General features: G+C 43.6%; 1 protein-coding gene across 2 annotated transcripts in view; it reads left to right on the forward strand.

The window, feature by feature from the left end:
- efl1 (elongation factor like GTPase 1) overlaps positions 1-26,608 on the forward strand; it is a 230,443-nt gene that overhangs the window by 178,433 nt on the left and 25,402 nt on the right. For both annotated transcript variants that reach the window (XM_028823945.2, XM_028823947.2), the window contains exons 18-19: positions 11,968-12,977; positions 16,014-16,198. In XM_028823945.2, coding sequence (XP_028679778.2) covers positions 11,968-12,977; positions 16,014-16,198 — 1,195 coding nt within the window. The remainder of the gene's footprint in view (positions 1-11,967; positions 12,978-16,013; positions 16,199-26,608) is intronic.

The raw sequence follows: 26,608 nt of genomic DNA on the forward strand, positions 1-26,608 counted from the left end.
CCTGACCTTTCCCTAAATCCTAACCATAACCCTACCCCTAACTTGCCTGAAAACGGGGCCTGAGTTGCCTCGAAAGCTTGCATATTGTAATCTTTCTAGTTAGCCAATAAAAGTTATCATTTTACTTAACTTCTCACTATAGGTTATATTGTAAAAATTTGAGGGACGTTATGACTTTATAATGCACTAGCGAGACCACTACTGTGTGCAATTCTGCTCACCGAGCTACAAGAAAGGCAGAGCAGAAGGTGGACTCGTGCAGAGAAGAGCAACCAAGTGCATCATGGGACTTGAGGACATGTCCTGCGTATGTTTTGCAGACTCTTGAGAATTAAACGCGTTCAGTTTCTAGCAGAGGAGACTATATGGGAGTCTTCAAAATCAGATTCAGCAGAACTTTTCTAGTTAAGCGGTGAATCACGTCCTCGAGGACACCAATGGTAATAAATTGGAAGTGCATTTAAGAGTGAAGCCAGGATTGCCAGATATGAGGTTTTCACACCAAATTGGGAAAGTGTTGTGCATGGAAAAAATTTCATTTGGTGGTATATATTTGTTTTTTGCGATATTTTCAAAGGGTATGTGCGACTTCCCAAACGGCAACACTCTATGAAGTTGATAGCAGCAAAACTGCAAAGGGGAACGATGTCCAAAGTGGAAAAAAAGTCCAACCTGGACATCAGTCGTGCCAAAACTTACTCCCCTCTCGTCAACAATGTCATTTATTGGGCTGGTCCACTGAGCCATTAGGTGGGTTTTCTGCTCTTGTTGAGCTGAAAATATGTATGACTTAAGCCAGGAAGCTCTTCTTTATACAAAGATTTGTGGGAATTTGGAAGAAACATTCGAGGAACGGAGTTGAAGTAGAAACCTTGACCACCTTTAGGAAGAATCTGGATGAGATAAACGAGCTTGATGGTCTCTTTTCATTTGACGAATTTCTTATGTTCTAAAGTTTTGAAGGACCCATCCATCCATCCATCCATCCATTGTCTCCCGCTTATCCGAGGTCGGGTCGCGGGGGCAGCAGCTTGAGCAGAGATGCCCAGACTTCCCTCTCCCCGGCCACTTCTTCTAGCTCTTCCGGGAGAATCCCAAGGCGTTCCCAGGCCAGTCGAGAGACATAGTCCCTCCAGCGTGTCCTGGGTCTTCCCCGGGGCCTCCTCCCGGTTGGACGTGCCCGGAACACCTCACCAGGGAGGCGTCCAGGAGGCATCCTGATCAGATGCCCGAGCCACCTCATCTGACTCCTCTCGATGCGGAGGAGCAGCGGCTCTACTCTGAGCCCCTCCCGGATGACTGAGCTTCTCACCCTATCTTTAAGGGAAAGCCCAGACACCCTGCGGAGGAAACTCATTTCAGCCGCTTGTATTCGCGATCTCGTTCTTTCGGTCACTACCCATAGCTCATGACCATAGGTGAGGGTAGGAACATAGATCGACTGGTAAATTGAGAGCTTCGCCTTGCGGCTCAGCTCCTTTTTCACCACGACAGACCGATGCAACGCCCGCATTACTGCGGATGCCGCACCGATCCGCCTGTCGATCTCACGCTCCATTCTTCCCTCACTCGTGAACAAGACCCCGAGATACTTGAACTCCTCCACTTGGGGCAGGATCTCGCTACCAACCCTGAGAGGGCACTCCACCCTTTTCCGGCTGAGGACCATGGTCTCGGATTTGGAGGTGCTGATTCTCATCCCAGCCGCTTCACACTCGGCTGCGAACCGATCCAGAGAGAGCTGAAGATCACGTCCTGATGAAGCAAACAGGACAACATCATCTGCAAAAAGCAGTGACCCAATCCTGAGCCCACCAAACTGGACCCTCTCAACACCCTGGCTGCGCCTAGAAATTCTGTCCATAAAAGATATGAACAGAATCGGTGACAAAGGGCAGCCCTGGCGGAGTCCAACTCTCACTGGAAACGGGTTCGACTTACTGCCGGCAATGCGGACCAAGCTCTGGCACCGATCGTACAGGGACTGAACAGCCCTTATCAGGGGGGCCGGTACCCCATACTCTCGCAGTACCCCCCACAGGATTCCCCGAGGGACACGGTCGAATGCCTTTTCTAAGTCCACAAAACACATGTAGACTGGTTGGGCAAACTCCCATGCACCCTCCAGGACCCTGCTAAGGGTATAGAGCTGGTCCACTGTTCCGCGACCAGGACGAAAACCACACTGTTCCTCCTGAATCCGAGGCTCGACTATCCGACGGACCCTCCTCTCCAGGACCCCTGAATAGACTTTTCCAGGGAGGCTGAGGAGTGTGATCCCTCTGTAGTTGGAACACACCCTCCGATCCCCCTTCTTAAAGAGGGGGACCACCACCCCGGTCTGCCAATCCAGAGGCACTGTCCCTGATGTCCATGCGATGTTGCAGCGGCGTGTCAGCCAAGACAGTCCTACAACATCCAGAGCCTTGAGGAACTCCGGGCGTATCTCATCCACCCCCGGGGCCCTACCACCAAGGAGTTTTTTGACCACCTCGGTGACCTCAGTCCCAGAGATGGGGGAGCCCACCTCTGAGTCCCCAGGCTCTGCTTCCTCATTGGAAGGCATGTTAATGGGATTGAGGAGGTCTTCGAAGTACTCCCCCCACCGACCCACAACGTCCCGAGTCGAGGTCAGCAGCGCACCATCCCCACCATATACAGTGTTGACACTGCACTGCTTCCCCTTCCTGAGACACCGGATGGTGGACCAGAATCTCCTCGAAGCCGTCCGAAAGTCGTTATCCATGGCCTCCCCAAACTCCTCCCACGCCCGAGTTTTTGCCTCAGCAACCACCAAAGCCGCATTCCGCTTGGCCTGCCGGTACCTATCAGCTGCCTCCAGGGTCCCACAGGACAAAAGGGACCGGTAGAACTCCTTCTTCAGCTTGACGGCATCCTTCACCGCCGGTGTCCACCAGCGGGTTCGGGGATTGCCGCCACGACAGGCACCGACCACCTTACGGCCACAGCTCCGGTCAGCTGCCTCAACAATAGAGGCACGGAACATGGCCCATTCGGACTCAATGTCCCCCACCTCCCTCGGGATGTGGTCGAAGTTCTGCCGGAGGTGGGAGTTGAAGCTACTTCTGACAGGGGGCTCTGCCAGACGTTCCCAGCAGACCCTCACAACACGTTTGGGCCTACCACGCCTGACCGGCATCCTCCCCCACCATCGAAGCCAACTCACCACCAGGTGGTGATCAGTTGACAGCTCCGCCCCTCTCTTCACCCGAGTGTCCAAGACATGTGGCCGCAAGTCCGACGACACGACCACAAAGTCGATCATCGAACTGAGGCCTAGGGTGTCCTGGTGCCAAGTGCACATATGAACACCCCTATACTTGAACATGGTGTTCGTTATGGACAATCCGTGACGAGCACAGAAGTCCAATAACAAAACACCGCTCGGGTTCAGATCAGGGGGGCCATTCCTCCCAATCACGCCCTTCCAGGTCTCACTGTCATTGCCCACGTGAGCATTGAAGTCTCCCAGCAGAACGAGGGAGTCCCCAGAAGGTATGCCCTCTAGCACCCCCTCCAGGGACTCCAAAAAGGGTGGGTACTCCGAACTGCTGGTCGGTGCATACGCACAAACAACAGTTAGGACCCGTCCCCCCACCCGAAGGCGAAGGGAGGCTACCCTCTTGTCCACCGGGGTAAACCCCAATGTACAGGCTCCAAGTTGGGGGGCAATAAGTATACCCACACCTGCTCAGCGCCTCTCACCGGGGGCAACTCCAGAGTGGTACAGAGTCCAGCCCCTCTCAAGGAGATTGGTTCCAGAGTCCAAGCTGTGCGTCGAGGTGAGTCCAACTATATCTAGCCGGAACCTCTCAACTTCGCGCACTAGCTCAGGCTCCTTCCCCTTCAGAGAGGTGACATTCCACGTCCCAAGAGCCAGCTTCTGTAGCCGAGGATCGGACCGCCAAGGTCCCCGCCTTCGGCCACCACCCAACTCACACTGCACCCGACCTCCTTGGCCCCTCCCATAGGTGGTGAGCCCATGGGAAGGGGGACCCACGTTGCCTCTTCGGGCTGTGCCCGGCCGAGCCCCATGGGTGCAGGCTAGGCCACCAGGCGCTCGCCATCGAGCCCCACCTCCAGGCCTGGCTCCAGAGTGGGGCCCTGGTGACCCGCGTCCGGGCAAGGGAAAACGCCGTCCAAAATGGTTTTTCTTCATAGGAGGTTTGTTTAACCGCTCTTTGTCTCATCCCTCACCTAGGACCAGTTTGCCTTGGGTGGCCCTACCAGGGGCATAAAGCCCCGGACAACAGAGCTCCTAGGATCATTGGGACACGCAAACCCCTCCACCACAATAAGGTGACGGTTAAAGGAGGGGTTTGAAGGACCCATCCATAAATTTTTTTTGTGTCTTTTCCTTACTTTCTGTCAAAGTTTGTCATGTGCACAGTAAGGAAACACATTTCCCTGTACAATGAAATTCTTTCTTTTCTGTCCACACCAATGACAAAACCAACGTATAAAGATAAACATAAATAATAAGTAGCAGATAGATAATAAGTAACAGAGGCAGCATGAAGTATAAAAACAGAAGTATAGATGAGCTGCTGTTGGACACAAATGTTACAACAGGATAAAAGGGAAGATTGCTTTCCGACATTATGGTTTTTATTGTGTATTCTCTCCATTCCTTTTTTTACTTTTTCGTATACGAAGTATAAGGAAAGAATTGTAATCATCCAAAAAATTTGACCTCGAGATTATGATGAAACCTTGGCGTTTTAGTCCTCCGAGTCCGATTTACTTTCTCGTAGGGAAAGTATTGCAATTGTCCAAAAGTTGAGTGAAATCGCAAAGTTTTAGACTTCCCTGAGTCCGAAAATACCATTTTTGGAATTATGCCTGTGTGTCAGTGCATGTGTGTGTAAACATGATAACTTGAGTACGCTTTCACTTCAGTCAACCAAGTTTTGCATACAAGTATTAGGTACAAAACGTAGATTTCTTATCAACTTTCGAGTTATTTCCGCTAACCAGAAGTGGTACTTTTTTTCATGCAGCTGCAGAGTCCGATTTATTCAAATTTACTTTTATAATAATTGTTCAACATATTATTGATTTGATTTGTTATTTATGGTTAATATATAATATAAATATAATATATAATATAATATAAAATAAAAATATGATCATTGTCTTGCGGTTTACTCCTCAAATATCCATCCCCATATCTGAGTATACGAGAAAGTCGAGGGGAGAGCACTCAAAATTTTTTTTTTTAACTCTGCTTTGTCCAGTTACAGGGTTTGCTGGCTCTTGCCCCCTGTACATGTGGCATAAATTTGAAAATAGTTAGATTATTTAGTGCCTATCACGTAATTCACAATATTCATCAGCATGACCAGGTGACTGACCCAGCAATAATCCATAATTCTGCCCAGTTCAGTTTTTATGTCATACCTGTAAAATACTTTAACATAGAAAGTATGAAGAGCCGCTTGCACATCTTCATTAAACAGCCATTTCTTACCATTTGTGTGCGATAAAGAAACTCCTAAAAAAAAGTGGGAGTTGGGCATTTCTCCTAGTACAGATGTTGAAAGCCCAACAGATGCCGTGTAACTTCTTGCCAGACTAACCAGCAATCTTCGAAACTCTTCAGTCTGCACGGTGGCTGCATTGTGTAATAAGCGGCCTTCTTGAGGGTTTCCTACGAGAGAATTGCAGTTTCCATAAATGCTTGAGAGCCGCTCAGTAGTTACGGTTCACTCGGTGACATTCATGTTAGTAAAGCAGGCTGTGAAATCATTTTAGGTGGATCTCTTTTGCAGTCTTCTTAGATTCACCAGATGGGAATGCCATTATGGTAATAAGCATTTTTTGGCAGCCGTGTGGTTTAGTTGAATAAATATGCTTTCAATTTTATGTGCGTTTGTAGCTTTTCTTTCAGATTCTACCAAATGTTAATTGCCCGTGTATCTGTATGTCTAATACATTTTTAATATATATTAATCAGTAGGTGTGTCTTTGCTTACATATTGTAAGTGCCATATGGGATTGTCCGGCATCCCTTCCTGGAAGGAAAGTTGGCCCCTTGCCTGACAGGGAGACCAAAATAATGTAAGGATCTTATGGGGGGGGGGTATTGGCAGCATCCTAGAGGGCAGCATCCATGTGTTACTGCTCCCATTTTCCAAAACCAATGGGCAATCCGGGAATGGCAGTCCCATGAGAGCAGCTCTGCTGGGTACAGTTAATGCCAGCTTGGGGATGAGTCATCCTTGCTTCATTACATTTCCCCCTGACCCTGGAACTACCGCCTCTGGACTTTACCCAAACTCCAGATAGTACTTCCAGGGTCTGGCTTCAAAGGAGCCCCCTCTCAATCACCTCGGGGAGTCAGAGTCGGGAAGGAACACGTGTGCAGAGGAAAGAGAAGAAAATCAAAATATTCACCATTCCGATATATACAGTGCTCCGTAAAAGTACTTGGACAAAAAAAAAATCATCATACATATATGAATACATGACTGTTTGTGTCAGTTGGGCTCAGTGACGCCCCCTATCTTCCACTATATATTGTAACGAAAAAACACAGACAAGCATAAAGAGATTAACAGAAAATAAACACGACATATAAATGTGTTGAAGAAAGAGTAAAAGACGTCTTCACAGACGTGAGTCTCAAAGTGACTGCTCCAAGATGGCAACACTTACGGTTAAGTACAGGCCAGGCCAGACGGGAAAAGGCAGGTCCAGGTGGTGGGTCTGTCAATCATCCGGTCTATAGAGTGAGGAAGAGAAGAGATGTTAGTAAACGTCTGTGTGTGTCTGTGTATGTATGTTTATTAATCTTGGGACACCAGCTGCATCATCGTGAAAAGACATTGGGCAAAAATAATTACGCATAGCCTTCGAGCTGTTGTCAGTCGGTTTGTGTCAGATTTCCATCTTGCTGTGCACTCAGTCAACAAGTAGAAACCACCAGCCGGGGGGCTCCTGGGCTTTTAAAGCAGTTACACTGAAAAGGGGTGGAGTCAGTTGCCCTAAATTGGGCGTCGTCTTGGCACTGTGGAAGGAAAGGGAACTGACACCATTAACAACAGCACCCCCTTGTCATCCCAAGATGGTGTTACATATTCTAAGCTTGGCCTGAAAGGTGATCCTGTGACGTGCATGAATAACAATTTATATATGTACTGTATGTGTGTGTATAAATATATTTATATGTTAATATTAATTAATTAGTTAATTAATATATATTTATTAATATTTATATGTATATATATATATATATATATATATATATATATATATATATATATATATATATGTAATATATATTATAAAAGAGAACACAAAGACAAGAAAAAGATTTGGTGATCCACCTTGTCAGAAGTTATGAGTTCTGTAGAGTAGTCTCAAAAGACTGAGACCTAAATGGAACTGACTGCTTTTATAGATGGTGGAAATGAAGAGGAGGGTCCAACAGGGCACTGGTGGAAGTGAGGTCAGCAGGAGGGCATGATCTGGAAAAGGAAGTGGAAATGGGTTAGTCTATAGTCAGTCTTCTCTTCTGTGGTGCTGCAGAGAAGGGAGAAGAGACGTCAGTGTAGTTCATCAACCTCCTGGCTGGCGTTTTACCTTATGTGATTATATATATCTACTCTGTGTATATATAAAACCCTACGCCTAAAAGTGCGACAGTTATATGTGACGTTTTTTTGTCACGCTTTAAATTGGGCTTATTTTAAAACCTACATGTATATGTTTGGTATCATTCTTTTCAGAATTTATTCTTATTCTGTTTTTAAATTCTAAACTAAAAAATATCAAGAACTTGCGTCCCACAAGACGAGACTTTGTGCGAAGAGATTTAACCACACCCGGGACCGGAAATAAAAGACAAAGAGTAGGACAGCTGCTGTACAGGCTTTTAAATGTTCGAGGTGCCGTGCGAGATGCAAATCACATGGCACGGCAGCAGCAGCAAGCCAGCAGCTGATCGAGCAAAGAGGGGGTAAAAAAAAAAAAAAAAACTATTTGTTTCCAATTGTATCACCGTTTAAGAGTGGGTGTCAGAGGAGCAATCGTGTCTCCTTGGGGTGCGTTCATCCCCTCTCTTCACAATGTGAGTGGCAGAGACACAAAGTGGCTGGCGCATAGCGCAGGCCACGGGGGTTGGCAAACAAAGTGAGCAGGGGGAAAACCCCCTAGTATATATATGTGTGTGTATATATATATATATATATATATATATACACAGTACTCTGCAAAAGGTTTAGGCAGGTGTGATAAAATGCTGTAAACAAAGAATGCTTTCAGAAATATAAATAATGATTGTTTATTGTTATCAATTTACAAAATGCAAAGTGAGCGAACAAAAGAAACATCTAAATCAAATCAATATTTGGTGTTCCTACCTTTTGCCTTCAAACCAGCATCAATTCTTATAGGTCCACTTGCACAAAGTCAGGGATTTTGTAGGATTCTAGTCAGGTGTCTGATCAACCAATTGTACCAAACAGGTGCTAATGATCATCAATGTCACACGTAGGTTGAAACACAGTCATTAACTGAAACAGAAACAGCTGCATAGGAGGCTTAAAACTGGGTGAGGAACAGCCAGACTCTGCTACCAAGGTGAGGTTGTGGAAGACAGTTTTATGTCATGGCAAGATTGAGCACAGCAACAAGACACAAGGTAGTTCTACTGCATCAGCAAGGTCTCTCCCAGAAAAAGATTTCAAAGCAGACTGGGGTTTCAAGATGTGCTGTTCAAGCTCTTTTGAAGAAACACAAAGAAACAGGCAACGTTGAGGATTGTAGACGCAGTGGTCGGCCAAGTAAACTTAGTGCAGCAGATGAAAGACACATCAAGCTTATTACCCTTCGAAATCAGAAGATGTCCAGCAGTGCCATCAGCTCAGATCTGGCAGAAACCAGTGGGACCCAGGTACACCCATCTACTGTCTGGAGAAGTCTGACCAGAAGTGGTCTTCATGGAAGAGTTGCAGCCAAAAAGTCATACCTCCGACGTGGAAACAAGGCCAAGCGACTCAAGTATGCACGAAAACATAGGAACTGGGGTGCAGAAAAATGGCAGCAGGTGCTCTGGACTGATGAATTGTCAAAATTTGAAATATTTGGCTGTAGCAGAAGGCAGTTTGTTCATCAAAGGGCTGGACAGCGGTACAATAATGAGTGTCTGCAGGCAACAGTGAAGCATGGTGGAGGTTCCTTGAACGTTTGGGGCTGCATTTCTGCAAATGGAGTTGGAGATTTGGTCAGGATTAATGGTGTTCTCAATGCTGAGAAATACAGGCAGATACTTATCCATCATGCAATACCATCAGAGAGGCGTATGATTGGCCCCAAATTTATTCTGCAGCAGGACAACGACCCCAAACATACAGCCAAAGTCATTAAGAACTATCTTCAGCGTAAAGAAGAACAAGAAGTCCTGGAAGTGATGGTATGGCCCCCAAAGAGCCCTGATCTCAACATCATCGAGTGTGTCTGGGATTACATGAAGAGGCAGAAGGATGTGAGGAAGCCTACATCCACAGAAGATTAGTGGTTAGTTCTCCAAGATGTTTGGGACAACCTACCAGCCGAGTTCCTTCAAACACTGTGTGCAAGTGTACCTAGAAGAATTGATGCTGTTTTGAAGGCAAAGGGTGGTCACACCAAATATTGATTTGATTTAGATTTCTCTTTTGTTCATTCACTGCATTTTGTTGATTGATGAAAATAAATGATTAACACTTCCATTTTTGAAAGCATTCTTTGTTTACAGCATTTTTTCACACCTGCCTAAAACTTTTGCACAGTACTGTGTGTGTGTGTGTGTGTGTGTGTGTGTGTGTGTGTGTGTGTGTGTGTGTGTGTGTGTATATGTATATATATATACAGTAATCCCTCGCTATATCGCGCTTCGCCCTTCGCGGCTTCACTCCATCGCGGATTTTATATGTAAGCATATTTAAATATATATCGCGGATTTTTCGCTGGTTCGCGGGTTTTTGAGGACAATGGGTCTTTTAATTTCTGGTACATGCTTCCTCAGTTGGTTTGCCCAGTTGATTTCATACAAGGGACGCTATTGGCAGATGGCTGAGAAGCTACCCAACTTACTTTTCTTTCTCTTTCTCTTGCGCTGACTTTCTCTGATCCTGACGTAGGGGGTGTGAGCAGGGGGGCTGTTCGCACACCTAGACGATACGGACGCTCGTCTAAAAATGCTGAAAGATTATCTTCACTTTGCTACCTTCTGTGTGCAGCTTTTAAGTATGCTGCACGGTGCTTCGCATACTTAAAAGCTCAAAGGGCACGTATTGATTTTTTTATCTGTCCCTCTCTCTCTCTCTGCTCCTGACGGAGGGGGTGTGAGCTGCCGCCTTCAACAGCTTTGTGCCGCGGTGCTTCGCATACTTAAAAGCAAACAGCCCTATTGATTTGTTTGCTCCTTTGAAGAGGAAGATATGTTTGCATTCTTTTAATTGTGAGACTGAACTGTCATCTCTGTCTTGTCATGGAGCACAGTTTAAGCTTTTGAAAAAGAGACAAATGTTTGTTTGCAGTGTTTGAATAACGTTCCTGTCTCTCTACAACCTCCTGTGTTTCTGCGCAAATCTGTGACCCAAGCATGACAATATAAAAATAACCATATAAACATATGGTTTCTACTTCGCGGATTTTCTTATTTCGCGGGTGGCTCTGGAACGCAACCCCCGCGATGGAGGAGGGATTACTGTATATATATATATATATATATATATATATATATATATATATATAATTATTAACAAAGACGTTATATAGGCGCCAACCCGACACAGACCGACACCGGAGGCACGTATAAAAAACCAATAAACCTTTATTTTTCTTCACCTGTGGGGAATGTCTTCCCCATGTCCCACAAGCAGTACACAGTCCCAAAAACGCCACAAGCACTACACAAAACACACTGGTCTCCACCACCACTCCTCCTGGCAAGTGTTGGCCTCCACCTCCCGACTCAGGCTCCCGGACTGGTGGCTGCTGGCCCCTTTTATAGTTCACCCAGAAGTGCTCCAGGTGCTTGATTGCTGAGTTCCGGCTGCACTTCTAGATGTGGTGAAAACACTGCCCACAAGGGCTCAGGAGTTCCAGCTGCAACACCCCCTGGCGGCGCCTGCGGGACCCAACAGGGCTGCACCAAACTCCAATTCCCATGGAGCCCTGCAGGAGACAGAGGCACCGCTCCAACCCAGGGGGGATGCCATTTAGTGTCCAGGGGGAGATATTGAATAGTCCATGGCTGCTCCCCCTGATCATATACTGAAGGGGCGTCCGCCACAGTATAGTAAGAGAAGGATAAGACAACAATAAAGACTGTAGTAAACAAAAGCCTGGTGACACCATATAATTGAAGATTTTTTCATAAACAAAAACACACAGTAAGTTCCAACTGACCTAACAAAGATGGCAGAGCTTCCGGTTTCCAGTCTATCCAACAGGAAGAGGTGGGTCCCGGTGCACAGACACTGGAAGTGACATCAGAGGTGTTACAGCCATCAATCATCCAGTCTGCAGAGGGAGGAAGGGAAAAGGCATAAGGACACAGCGCCAACCCCTGGTGTGGTGGTAGAATTACAGTCACTAGAGCCCTTCAGCTGTCCCCTATGTCCACACACGTGACAATATATGTAAATTCTATATATTTTAGACATACTATAAATGTATTCAAAATTAGTCCTCTGTAAGTATAGGTGTGTGTGAGAGGAATGGACCTAAAATGGTTTGAAGCCCAGTCCAGGGATGGGTACAAGGCTGGACTCCACTCGACAGGGCTGGTCCTGAATTGGAATAAGCAGGTTTGAGAACGGTACGTTGTTGTACACCTTATAGTCGAAATGGTGCTATAGCAGTTTTCTAAGAGTGAACAGAGATGCTGTGTTTAAAGCATGAAAACCTCCAAGCCTCTGAATACTTTACATATTTAGTCTTTTGTTGTCATTTCAGGTTTGCCAAGATAGAAATCACCGCATCAGAACCAATCATCCCATTCAGGGAGACAGTTATACGACCCCCAAAGGTTGATATGGTGAATGAAGACATCGGTAAACAGCAGAAAGTTGCGGTGATCCACCAGGTGAAAGAGGAACAGTCCAAGTATCCAGATGGTGTCCAGGTAGATTCGGATGGATTAGTCACACTGACCACCTCAAATAAGTTATCGACGATAGGCGTGAGAGCCATGCCTCTTCCCGAAGGAGCGACTCGACTTTTAGAGCAAAGCACTGATCTCATCCGAACAATGGAGATGTACAACTTATCAGTGAAGGAGGGCCGAAACACTTTAGCAATCAGTCCGAAAACGCTGCAAGCAATCCAGGATCTAAAAGAAGCGTTTAAATCTCATTTACAAGGAAGGAAGTGGAGAAATGCCGTAGATCAGATCTGGTCTTTTGGTCCTCGTCGCTACGGGCCTAATATTTTACTTAACAGGATAGAAGATTATAAGAGACCCTCGGTTTGGCAGTGTCTTGATAAAGCTGCGAATGACACAGCTGCGTACCGTGATTTTGACAATAGCATTGTCAGTGGCTTCCAGTTAGCTACTCTTTCAGGGCCCATGTGTGAGGAGCCACTGATGGGAGTTTGTTTTATTGTGGAAAAATGGGATATGAACCTTCCTTTGTCACAGCCCAGCCGAGACGATTATGTGAATGCCAATGCGTCGGTGAAGTTGCACAGCCAAGGAGAGCAGAATGGCGGAGAAGGGAACGCTGAAGCCAGGCAAAGTGGTGACGAAGACTGCAAACCCATTGCTCCAGTCAGTGAGGCGTCTCCTTGCAGTGCAGCTCAGAAACGCAAAACCGAAACGGCCGGATCGGATTGCTATGGGCCATTCTCCGGTCAGCTCATCGCCGCCATGAAAGATGCATGTCGATATGCATTCCAGGTTAAGCCCCAGCGACTTATGGCTGCAATGTACACTTGTGAAATTATGGCTACTGGAGAGGTACTTGGTAAGTGGGGGGAAGTCCATTTCCCAGAGCTGCAGTAAATTCTAACGTTTAATGCGTTCGCTGTTAAATACATTTTTTTGGACTTAAGTTACACGGCTGAAAAAAATGATTTATTACTTAGACAGGAAATAGTTGTTAGTTGTGCCTAATGCGGAACTGCTGTTAAACAGCAGCACTCCCACTCGGTGATGTCATGTTGAAGACCTGTAACACTAAAGTGGATTGGCTTCTTACTTAAACTTCAATTAATCGTCCAAGATAAGCCAAATTCCCCTTGTGATCAGAAGCTTTATACTGCCGTTTCTTATTAGCTGTGTCAGGACAAGAGGACGTGAACTTCCTCTACGCCGGTGTTTTAGACGTTTTATGAAACGCATCATTTATCAAGCCACTAATAACAGATATAGATACAGTGGCCTCCATGATTTTTGGGACAAAGACCCCTTTTTCCTTGATTTCCCCCACCACCCCTCCACACTTTAAAATTACAAATCAAAAGAATTGCGACGTCATTAAAGTGCCCAGTGCAGACTTTCATTTAAGAAGATTTGCAGACATTTCAGTCACACCGTGGTCCCCCCCCCTTGGCAGGTGTGATAGTTGCCTGGAGACCACATCTTTATAAAACGCACACGTTTATTTTCCATAAATAAACACAATGCACAAAGCAATAATCACCACTGATTCTCTCTTTCTCAGTCCTTGGCCGCCTCTACTCTCCTCCTGGGAGCTTCGTCCTACTCCCACTCCCGACTCTGGCTCCCCAATTGTAAGAAGGCGGCCCCTTTTATTCCTGCCCGGATGTGCTCCAGGTGATTGATGACGTCCATCCGGCAGCACTTCCTGGTTTTGCGGAAGTGCTGCCCTTTGCCCCGGAAGCAGTCTGGGCGTCCCTGGCAGGTTCCTCCGCCATCTTGTCGAGTGTGGCGGAAGTAACAATATCTGGGTCCCGCGGGGTTTAAAGCGCCCGCAGGCGGTGGCCACGGGTCCCAACGAGTCAGAATCTTCTTTCTCCTTTCCCGTGGTCCTCTCCTGCTCCATGGCGATTGTGTCCTCGTGGCCCGGAAGCTATTCCCGCCACCTTCCGGTTCTTTTTGGTGTCCCGGCCAGGTAATAACCCTGGCCAATCTGCAACACAGGGCACCATAACGTTTGGGAACACAGCAATGGCAGGTCTGCTCAAGCCGTCGTTTCATTTAAGGGGATTTGCATCCGTTTTTGGTCACAGCAGTATCTTAACACTACTTCTACATGGTCCCTCCATTTCAGGGCACCATGCTGAAGACAACACTGAAGGCAGAAAGTCCAATGGGCAAGCAGGCCTGGCAAAGCCAGCACTTGGAGAAAGCTGTGGGTTCAGACTTCAGGCAGTCAAAGGGATTTTAACCAAATATTGAAAATGATTGTTATATTCATGATCAAGTTAGTTTGTCCAAATACTTTAGAGCCCTTGAAAATGGGGGACCATATATAAAAATGGCTGTCATTCCTAAATGGCTCATACAATATTTTTGGTAAACGCTTTAAATTAAAGCAGAAATTCCACATTTCAATCACTTAATGATTGGTTTATTTCAAATCCATTGGGGTGGCATACAGAGCCAAAAGGATGAAAATTGTGCCCCTGTCCCAATGCTTACGGACCTGACTGTATATTCAGGTTTACTTCTTGCTAGTCTACATGTTTCAGCATCTTATCATATTTGTTTTTGTTACTTAGTTGACTTCTACGTTGTGCTTAATGCTCAGCAGATGTCACCGCTGTTCTTTTTCTTTTTGCCATTATGATAGTTAACACTTGGTTTTTGATCACTTTGCCGTCAACTAACAACCACAGGGTCAAGGCCACGAGGTTCAAATAGTACAGCAGGTTGCCTGCTTTCTTTTGTTAAAAGGAAGAATTCCACACCATGGAGGAGCCTATAAAGCTCCTAGAAAATCCCAAGTCAGCACACTGTGCCACTCAATGGTCTGGTGTAGTATTGCATTTACTCAGGCCCTTTAGCTGGCTCCTATTTGCACGTGTGTGACAATATACATATATATATATAATATATATATATATATATGTGTGTGTGTGTGTGTATGTATATGTATACAAGGGGGTACCCAAAAATAACCAGAAATGAAAAAAAAATTGTTTTAATAATTTTGACTTACCTTTAGTCTCCATGTGAATGACTGCACTCGTCCCAACGGTTTTCCCACTGGCGGAAACGTTTTTGGAATTGCTGAAGAGGAGCGTTATCCAAGGCCTGCAGCGCTTTTTCTTTGACTTCCTCCACGGTACAAAAACGCTTTCCTTTGAGTTCTTTTTTATATGCGGAAGCAAGAAAAAGTCACACGACGCAAAATCAAGCGAGTAGGGAAGGTGGCAAGAACTCCACGACACACACAAGTCAATTCAGAAATCTCTTCAATAGTCCGACGACGATCTCCGTAAATTGTATTGCGAACTTTTTCAAGATCTTCGTCATTCCTAATTGTGGAAGGTCAGCCAGATTTGGGTTGGTCTTCAAGTGACATTTCCCCTCATTTGAAACGTGAAACCCACTCGTAGGCCTGTGTTTTACTTAAAGCTTCCTCTTTAAAAGCAGTTTCAAGCATCACTCCAGTTTCACCAGCTGTTTTCCTAAGAGAAAACTAAATTTAACGCAGACTCGCTGTTCTTTATGATCACCCATCACAAAAATCACAGAACACGTTTAATAAGCACCAAGAAAAAGCGACACTGAATGGTGTACGAGCAGTACAGACTGCCACAGAATACTATGTAGTATGCATCACTTAGCGGTAATATTCACAGCTAAGTCTGAATTGTGCAGCAGGTACAGATTCCGCTTATTTTTGGGTACCCCCTCATATATATATATATATATATATATATATATATATATATATATATATATATATATATATATTTATATTTGTGTGTGTTTATTTATATATATATATATATATATATATATATACAGTATATGTGTGCATATGAATGTATATATGTATAGATAATGATGATTATTTTTATGGTTCCAGGACGAGTCTATGGTGTCCTTTCCAAGAGAGAAGGCCGCATTTTGCAAGAGGAAATGAAGGAGGGTACTGACATGTTCATCATTAAAGCTGTCCTTCCAGTAGCAGAGAGCTTTGGTTTTGCTGATGAGATCAGGAAGAGGACGAGCGGCCTGGCAAGTCCACAGCTGGTCTTCAGCCACTGGGAGGTACGGTTAATATGCTGTTGATGGGGAAGTATAGAGAAGGCCAGAAGGAGTAGCATTGCGTCTTTGTGGACCTGGAGAGGAGCTGTGGTATTGTATGAGGAAGACGGGAGTGGCAGAGAAGTATGTCAGAGTGGTACAGGATATGTACGAGGGAAGTGCGACAGTGGTGAGGTCTGCGGTAGGAGTGACGGAGGTGGGATTACATCAGGGATCGGCTCTGAGCCCTTTCTTATTTGCAATGGTGATGGACAGGTTGACAGATGAGATTAGACAGGAGTCCCTGTGGACTATGATGTTTGCTGATGACATTGTGATCTGTAGGGAGCAGGTTGAGGAGACCCTGGAGAGGTGGAGATCTGCTCTAGAGAGGAGAGGAATGAAGGTCAGTAGGACCACCAAGACAGAATATATGTCTGTAAAGGAGAGGGAGGTCAGTGGAATGGTGAGGATGCAGGGAGTAGAGTTGGTGAAGGTGGATGAGTTTAAATACTTGGGATCAACAGTACAGAGTAATAGGGATTGAGGAAGAGAAGTGAAGAAGAGAGTGCAGGCAGGATGGAGAAGAGTGTCAGGAATGATTTGTGACTCACGGGTATGAGCAAGAGTGAAAGGGATGGCCTACAGGACGGTAGTGAGACCAGCTATGTTATATGGGCTGGAGACGGTGGCACAGGAGACAGAGCTGGAGGTGGCAGAGTTAAAGATGCTAAGATTTGCATTGGGTGTGACAAGGATGGACAGGATTAGAAGTGAGGACATTAGAGGGTCAGCTCAGGTGGGATGATTTGGAGCCAAAGTCAGAGAGGTGAGATTGTGTTGGTTTGGACATGTGCAGAGGAGAGATGAGGGGTATATTGGGAGAAGGGTGCTAAGGATAGAGCTGCCAGGGAAGAGGAGAAGAGGAAGGCCTAAGAGAAGGTTTACGGATGTGGTGAGAGAGGACATGCAGGTGATGGGTGTAACAGAACAAGATGGAGAGGACAGGAAGAAGAAGAAGAAGTGAAATTCAAAACAAGCAGTTCACACAAAAAATAAGGGAAAACAGTTCTTGTAATACACGCAAAACAAGGGGAAAAGGGGAAACTTAAGGTATTCTACTTGAGGACGAAGGGTCTAGGATACACTCTATATGTGTTTCTATATGTGATCTTGTTTGCCACATTTATGTACATACGAACATAACGGACATCACGTAACGGTCAGAAGGCATATGCGCCCTTAATGTTTATCTGTCGGTAACAGTTTGTGTTTCTTTCTAGCTCTCTAACTTCAATCTAAGCTCCTGTTCTGTTCTCACACAGAAAGAACATTAAGAACATTCCATTAGTTTAAACTTATTGGGTGTTAAACTGAATCTTCCATTATCTTTGGTCCCTTACATTATATTCAAGTTCAAAAATAAGCTAATTCTGGTAAGTTTACCATTAACATTAACTTAAAGGACGTGGCTCTGACATACGTAGTTCTAAAGGCCCAGATAACATTAATAAATTGAAGTAAGAAAAAAGGGAAGTAGAAAAACGAATAGGCGGTGTAGTGCATGCATGGCTTGGCTCCACAATGAGATTGTTTCCAACGGCTGGGGAGGCTCAGAGCAAAGAGACAGCATGTTGAGACGCTTTATAGACGTACGGCTGTACGCTCGGTTTGAAACATTAAGCTCATGTAGCCGTGCTACCCTCAATCTAGAGGGTGTAAATATCAGATTCATTTAGTAAGATCTCATTTACATTCAACAAATATTACACATTTCTGAAAAGAAAATAGATCTAAGTGATTTTGTATTTGCTGCTCCCTTTCTTTTTAAGTTGTTTTTGCCTGTAGATGTAACATGAACTGCTGTTTCACTGTAACACTGAGCATATGGCGTCCATGAACATTAAGTATTAAGCCATTATGCTCATTAATTTCTTCCTCCTTTCTTTTTATAGAAATAAAAGCCCATTCTTGACAGGTGATAAGCTCTCATTGCACTAAAGACATTTTTTCTCTGGTTTATCCCCCTGATGTAATTTTTTTTTCTACTATCAGTTGAGCACTTCAATGAGCGCATCTCTTTGATAAGTACAGTGTACAGTAATCAGACCACGTGCATTGCAAGAATTATTTACTAATGCTAAAATCATACATGTTTCTCACATAATTTACAGCTTTTTTTTTGTTGATCATTATACTTTAGCATGTGATCAGATAGATAGATAGATAGATATGAAAGGTACTATAAGATTGATAGATAGGAAAGGCACTATAATAGGTAGAATGGTGGGTAGGTAGGTGAAATGCACTATATGATAGGTCAGTAGGTTTACAAAAGGCACTATATGATGGGTAGGTAGGCAAAAGGCACTATATGATAGGTAGGTAGGTGAAAGGCACTATATGGTAGGTCAGTAGGTATACAAAAGGCACTATATGATAGGTCAATAGGTATACAAAAGGCACTATATGATGGGTAGGTAGGCGAAAGGCACTATATGATAGGTAGGTAGGCCAAAGGCACTATATGATAGGTAGGTAGGCCAAAGGCACTATATGATAAGTCAATAGGTATGCAAAGGACACTATGTGATAGGTAGGTAGGCAGACAGGTGAAAGACACTGTATGATATTTCGGTAGGTAGGCAAAACAACAATATTTATTTCTATAGCACATTTTGATACAAAAGATGTAGCTCAAAGTGTTTTACAGGATTAAGGAAGAGAAAAGAGAAAAAAAAACAAAATGTAAAAATAAAATTAGGTAAAACTCATTAACATACCAGAAAAGTAAGGTGCAATGGCCAGGGAGGACAGGAAAAACAAAAAAAACTCCAGGCGGCTGGAGACACTAAAGACACTATATGATAGGTAGGTAAGTGAAAGGCACTATATGATAGGTCAGTAGGTAGGTGAAAGGCGCTATATGATGGGTAAGTGCAAGGCACTATATAATAGGTCAGTAAGTAGGTGAACAACACTGTATGATAGGTAGATAGGTAGGCAGGCAAAAGGCACTATATGATAGGTAGGCAGACGGCACTATGTGATAGATAGGTAAGCAGGCAAAAGTCGCTATGTTTAGATAGGTAGGTGAAAGGCGCTATATGATAGGTAAGTGAAAGGCACTATATGATAGGTCATTAAGTAGGTAAAAGACCCTATATGTTAGGTAGGCAGGGAAAAGTCACTATATGATAGGTAAGTAGGTGAAAGGCACTATGTGATAAATAGATTGGATTTTGCATTATTGTTCTGGTCTGCCAGTAGGTCCAAAACAATGGGGCTGAATTTAAAGGGTTAGTTAACTCCAGTTAGTCAGGATTATTAACTTAAAAGAAACATAAAACGTGTACATATTACCCCTGTTTTGTCCTCTTTACATTGCCTTATTGTACAATTCTAGCAGCGATATCTATATAGAGATATGAAAGGCACTATATAATAAACAGAGTGATCAATTCATTCATTCTACAATCCTGTGATGGCCAGTGCAATTTTCTCTATTTCTAAATGTGGTGTGCTGGGCCGGTAACATCACTTCAGTTCCTGGGTCTGAATTAACTGAATGGTGAGCATTTCCAACACATCCCATCCTGTGTTGGTTCCTCTGTTAAACCCATTTTTTTCAGAGTAGTGAATGAGTAGAGCATGGTTTACTCATAGAGAAGCTAAATCCCCACAAACCCCCCACCCCCACCCCCCATGTGGATAAGGCATATGATAGAGTGCCACGTCAGGAGATCCGAAGGTGCATGAGAGAGCAAGGAGGACCAGAGAAGTACATGAGGATTGCCCAGGATAAGTATGATGGAAATCAAAACAGGGTCAGGAAAACAGACAACATCCCAGTTGGAGGAGGTCTGCACCAGGCATCCTCTTTGACGTGGTTATAGGTGTTGAGCAGTTAGGTGAAAGATCAACCCTAAAAGGGTTTTTTTTTGCTGATGGCATTGTGTTGTGTAGCATCAGAAAAGAGGAAGCAGAGAATGGAGAAGGGCTTTGGAAGACAGAGGAACAAAGGTAAATAGAAAGAAGAAGAGCAAATATTTGAGGGTTAATGGTGACAAGGATTCATAAATTAGCCAGCAGGGAGAGCCATTGGAAAGAATACATAAGTTTAAACATCTAGGATCAGTGGTAGCCCAAGATGGAGAAATAGTGACAGAGATAACTCATAGAGTGCAATGTGCATGAAACAATTACAACACAATACAATACAATTTATTTTTGTGTAACCCAAAATCACACAAGAAGTGTCGTAATGGACTTTAACAGGCCCTGCCTCTTGACAGCCCCCCGGCCTTGACTCTCTAAGAAGACAAGGAAAAAATGGAAGAAACCTCGGGAAAGGCAGTTCAAAGAGAGACCCCTTTCCAGGTAGGTTGGGCGTGCAGTGGGTGTCAAAAAAAAGGGGAAAATGCAATGCAATACAATACACAAAACAGAACAAATCCTCAATACAGTATAAAAATAAAAATTTTACAATTACAGAGCAGAATTTAACAGTAGATGATATCACATAATGTGATTTGGATTTGTTTAGAGTCCTGGAGACCTCAACCATCAAGCTGCCTCCCCCATTTGGCAGTTCCACAGCTGAAACATTGCTTGGCCAGCTAATCCGATGAAAGGACCCCTCTACACCATGATTCCTGCGATCTTCCATCAGGGATGACTTTACCTTAGGCAGGCAAAACAATTTGGCAGGTGGGCCGTGCCACCAAGTGCCACATTTGAGTACCGAGAAGAGAAAGAGAACAGGTGAGGGTTAGTAACAAATTCTAACTATCATGTTACTTATGTTTTAGTGCTAATGACTAACAGCAGAGATGCAGTCTCTACAGTTAATCAGCAGCTCTAGTCAGGGTGTGCTAAACTGAAGTTGCGAGTCTTCAGCCTGAGACTGAAGGGGCATCTCTTATAGTAGCAGGCAGACCCCTTCACAGTTTAGGGGCTCTGTAAGTAAAAGCTCGACCTCCCACCATTATTTTATTAATCCTTGGAATCGCAAACAGACCAGCATCTTGAGATCTTAATGTGCGCTCTTGTTTGTAAGTCATGAAAAGTTCAGACAAGTAAACTGGACCTTGGCCATTTAATGCTTTATTTGTTAAAAGGAGGACTTTGAAATCGGCCCTAAACTTAACCGGGAGCCAGTGTAAGGATTTAAGAACTGGAGTTATGTGTTTGTACTTTCTTGTTCTTGTAATAATTCTTGCAGCAGCATTTTGGATTAACTGGAGGCTATATAAAGAATAGTTTGAACATCCAGTGAACACCACATTGCAGTAGTCAATCCTACTAGAAATAAATGCATGAATTAATATCTCAGAATCCTGTTTATGTAAAAAGCACCTTAATTTCCCAACATTTTTAAGATGGAAAAAACATGATTTGGACAACTTTGTAATATGTGCTTTAAATGACATGCTAGAGTCAAAGATAACTCCTAGATTGCGGGCTGATTCAGTAAAATTAATGGGGATTCCAACTGAGTTAAATGATGTCAAGATATTGTTATGATCAGCGTCATTCCCTCCAACAATTAACATCTCTGTTTTATCTCTGTTTAAACACAAGTAGTTCTCATCCATCCACTCCTTTAATTCACTAACCCAACTAATTAAAGACAACATCGGAGAAACTTCATTTGATCTAAAAGAAAGGTATAACTGGGTGTCATCTGCATACGAGTGAAAATTAACATGATGTATCCTAATGAGAGATCCCAGTGGAAGCATGTAAAGTGAAAACAGTAAAAGTCCTAGTACTGAGCCCTGCGGGACACCATATTGAACTTCTGTGTATACAGTGAACCCTCGTTTATCACGGTTAATCCGTTCCAGACTCTACCGTGATTAAATAATTTTTGCGAAGTAGGATTCTTTATTTATAAATCGAGTATTTTCGCAGTTAGAGTATAGAAAACTTGTTTATGACCTTCTAAATAGGTGTTTTAACATTATTAGAGCCCTCTAGACATGAAATAACACCCTTTAGTCACCATTACACTCGTATTACCCAATATATTAGACAAAATAAGAGAAAATAAGACATATTAGACGTTACAAATATCATTATTATTATTGTACTGTACATTTAATTACACACACACAGTTCTTACACACAACTACTAACCTATGAAGGCACAAGCTCAGTAGGAGAGTCTTCAGGTGGTGCAGTATCTTCAGCAGGTGCGTCGTTGTCTTCTTCCGCTGAAAGAGTAGGCAGTGGGTGTCTGGGTGCGCGGCTGAAGAACATCTTGATAGTCAGTTGCTGGCGCTGTCTTTTCATATGCGTGAGGAGGCTTTTGTAGGGTATTGCCATCTTTGATCATATCTAAGAGTTTCACCTTCTCCTGGATGGTAAGCATCTTCCTCCGGCGCTTAGCTTTATTGTCAGAAGGCTTAGAAAAAGCAGCACGTTTAGGAGCCATCGTTGGGCTTAGATAAAAGTTCTCAGAAAGCGCATGCGTAGTGACGTAAGCGTGTATGAAAAAAATCGTGATAGAGTGAAGCCGCGAAAGTCGAAGCGTGATATAGCAAGGGATAACTGTAATGATGGAGTACTGTCAGCACATTTCTGTACATATTGGAATCAATTTGATAAATAAGAACTAAACCAAGCGAGCACAGTGCCTGTAAGCCCAACATCATTTTCTAGCCTGTGCAGTAAAATAGAATGGACAATGGTGTCAAATGCTGCACTTAAGTCTAACGACATAATTACAGTGGAGTTTCCTTTCAATTGGAAGAAGATATCAGAAGTATCGTGATCGAAGAATTAAGATGAAGGCTAAAGGTCAGGTTTTGAAGAACAGCGATAGATAGTGTAATAGGCAAGATTAAGAATTCAGATAAATGAACAAGAAAGACATTATATAGGATAGATAGATAGATAGTAGGCAGGTCAAGGTTTTAAGACCACCAATGATGTATGGAGCTGAAACATGAACAGTAAGGAGTGTACAGGAGGAGATGTTAGATGTGGCTGACATGCTAATGTAGAGATGGATGTGTGGAGTACCAGAACAGACAGGATAAGAAATGAGACAATAAGAGGTGCAATAAAAGTGGGAAAGATGTCTAAAAAAGGACAGGAGAAGGAGGTTCAAGGAGAATGGACAAATGAGGAGAGACGATGAACATATGGACAAAACAGTGATGGGAATGGAAGTACAAAGTGGAGGTGAATGGATGAAGTAAAAGAAGGTCTGAAGATGAGGAGGGGTACGGAGAAGGATGATGAAGCACATTGACCCCACATAGAAGCTGGAAAAAATGAAGAGGAAGGCAAATCCGAGAACATAATTGAATAAACCGGTCAGTTAATTAGTGTATACTGTATATGTATTTAACTTTACAAATGGTAGATGGTATAGCATATTATGAAAGGAAATCAAAAGAAAAGTTTTTACATCTGATCCTTTTGTGGTTTCCATTTTACTTGCTAGCCAAGCGGGTTTCTTTTTATTTAGGTTTCATGTTTAGAACGGCTGGAAACATGGCACTGTAACTAAGCCCAGGCGGCACTTTTGAGTTTATGTGTGATAGTTTGTGCAGCCAACGCTTGTAGACCCTGCCAAGATGCCGCATTTTACTGTTTACAGGTGCTCAGATCAAACACTATTGTTTTTGGTTTGGTTTTCTTTGGAAGAAGGAGGCGTCTGAACCATTTTCTGCATGCATTTATAACTGGTAACGGTTGTGATGTTAGGAGGGTCTTTGTATTTCAGCCTTTCAGCATGTGGTAAAAGTTGGCACATGGTAAAAGCAGATGGAAGATGCCTAATCATAACAACCGCCACCAAGGAGAGGCTTGGGATGAGAGCAGAGAAAGCCCCTTGGTGGGCTTAAACTTAACAGAAGTTTGAGGAAACTCTTAAGAACGTTGCAAGTTAGAAAGACATTTTTAATTTTAACTGTGAGCTGGAGAGTACACCTCGCTTATTGGGTCTTGAAAAGATAAAGGGATTGATTCACCTCTTCATACAGCATCTCAGAGTGTTTTATTATGAACTTGCCGCTAGTCGTTTCCAATAATTTTGAAGTCTTAGATTACACATTAGCAAGCCTGGAGATGCAAGGTCAGGCTCAGGCCCATCATAATGGAGTCGAAGTCCACTGTGCTCCGTCGATATTCTGGTCAGCTTGTGCTGAGTCCTCCATCAGTGCACATTCTATTTTTTCTGGACCTGGGGCTTCATGTATAACGCCATGCATAGAACTCACACTATAACATGGCGTAAGCACAAAAGTGGGATTGTGCGTACGTACAGAAAAATCCAGATGCAGGAATCTGTGCGCATGCAAACTTTCATGTTCTTCCACTACATAAAACCCGATCAGCGTGAAAAGTAACGCACGTGCACGCGCCTTCTGTCCCGCCCCAACTCCTCCCAGAATTACGCCTCTTTGAATATGCAAATCAATATAAATAGCCTTCTGTGAAAAGACATTGGGAAAAACACGGAGGAAAATATAACAATTTCAGCGAATACCAAGTGGAGGCAAAGGAAAAACGTACTATTTGTTGGTTTAAACAGTGGTATAATCAACAAAAGGAAGTTGATCGAGTGACAGAGTGTCGGAGAAACTCGAAAGATCAAGCTCACAAAGTCGCACAGTGCCCGAAATAAAAAAGAAATCACATATCAAAGTCGCCGTGAAAAGGCAAGTCGTAGCCCACTGTCTGAGTGTCATATGAAAGCTTATTAGGGTACAGACAAAAAAATAGGCACACAGTGGGGAAAAAGCACGAAATGTCAACTTTAATCTCAAAATTTCCACTTTAATCACGTAGTTTATTTTGCCATTAAAGTAGAACATCATAAACTTCATCTTAAAATCGTTTATTTTACTAGTTTCTCAAGTAGCACGTTAAATGCTTTGTTCTGTATTTGATCTTCTATGTGCTCTATGTGTGTGAATCACTACGTGCTTCCGTTCTTTCTCTTTCTCCGACAGGACACAGAATCCATTACATTCGAGATATTACAGCTCTCTGAATAATTAAAATACTGAGAGGTATACGTGATATCATTTTCATGGTGATAGGAATGAAAGCATGTTATTAAACATGGGAACACGGTGGCGCAGTGATTGTTCATGTCTCACGCAAGAGGCTTGCTGCGCCATGTGCGACCTTCGGTGAAATAATTTATTACTGAAGTACTGTCTCTTTCAAACGTACTAACCTCCAATTCCTGTCCTTACTTTTCTTTCTCCAAATACCCAATCGCCACACAATAAGCTCTGTAATAGAAGTTAAGCCATCTGTAAGCTTAGAACGCCGATTCTTCAAAACTTTTAAGGAACATTGAAATATCTTCTTAGTACATGTTTAATTATTCTATCCGTCTATCCTTCCACTGTCGCGTCAGCACCAGCAAGAATACAGCGCAAGGCAGGAGCTATCCCTGAGCTAGCTAGCGCTGCGGCACCGTGTCCTCACATGTTTAATTATTAACAATACAGATTATTTAAATGAAGTTAAAGTCTTATCTGTATACTATAAACAACATATTTTGCTGCATTTCATCTTAAAAATGATACTGTCATCATACGCGCTTTATAAAGTAGCGCATGTTGTGCAATATTATAACTGTAGTGCAAGTTTACAGTGAGGTAATTTACTTATAAGTACAAACAGTTCTACAAGGAGCACTTGATGGACTGATTGAGTGCGTTTATAGTTCTTGGGATGAAACTGTTTTTGAAACGTGAGGTCCGTACAGGAAAGGCTTTGACGCGTTTTGCCGTGGTTGAGGTAGTGTGTGCTTGATGCTGTACACCGATAATTCTCTTTCCAATCAGCTGCTGCTGTGATTCCCCACTCAGATACAGTGATATAAATACTCCGAGTGGTGCAGTGAGAGTAATATGGAAAAAGATGATCCGCTGTGGCAACCCTTAACGGGAGCAACAAAAAGAAGAACAAGATGCAGTGAGCGTAACAACGCTAAAGCAGTTATGGTATTTGGAATACTATGGCTACTCCCTGGACCATTATATTGCTACAGGTTAATTACGATCAGATGCATTACACTAATAAACAATATGCAGTTAATTTCAGTGTATTTATAAAGCTGCGTCAGGAATGTGGAGCTAAGAAAGAAAGGATGAGCACACAGGAACAGTAGCACTGCTTTGACGCTGGGTGCCGCCAGTCTGCAAAACCGAGCGGAGAAATTGCGTATGCCAAGGTATGAGTTACTGTGGAAATGTGCGTGGCTTTACACCGAGTTTAGGTTTTATACATCGCGATTTGAGCGTGGAAACGTTCATACGCAACATTTCTGTGCATACGCACTGTTTATACGTGAGGCCCCAGGTGTTCTGTGAGCTGTTTTTCCCCACCACATGTAGAACAGTCATGTGAAAAAGTAAGTGCATCCCATGGAGGTTGTTGACATTTTGAACAGGCAGACAT

Source organism: Erpetoichthys calabaricus, chromosome 17 (assembly GCF_900747795.2).
Source record: "Erpetoichthys calabaricus chromosome 17, fErpCal1.3, whole genome shotgun sequence".
Taxonomy (NCBI): Eukaryota; Metazoa; Chordata; class Cladistia; order Polypteriformes; family Polypteridae; genus Erpetoichthys; species Erpetoichthys calabaricus.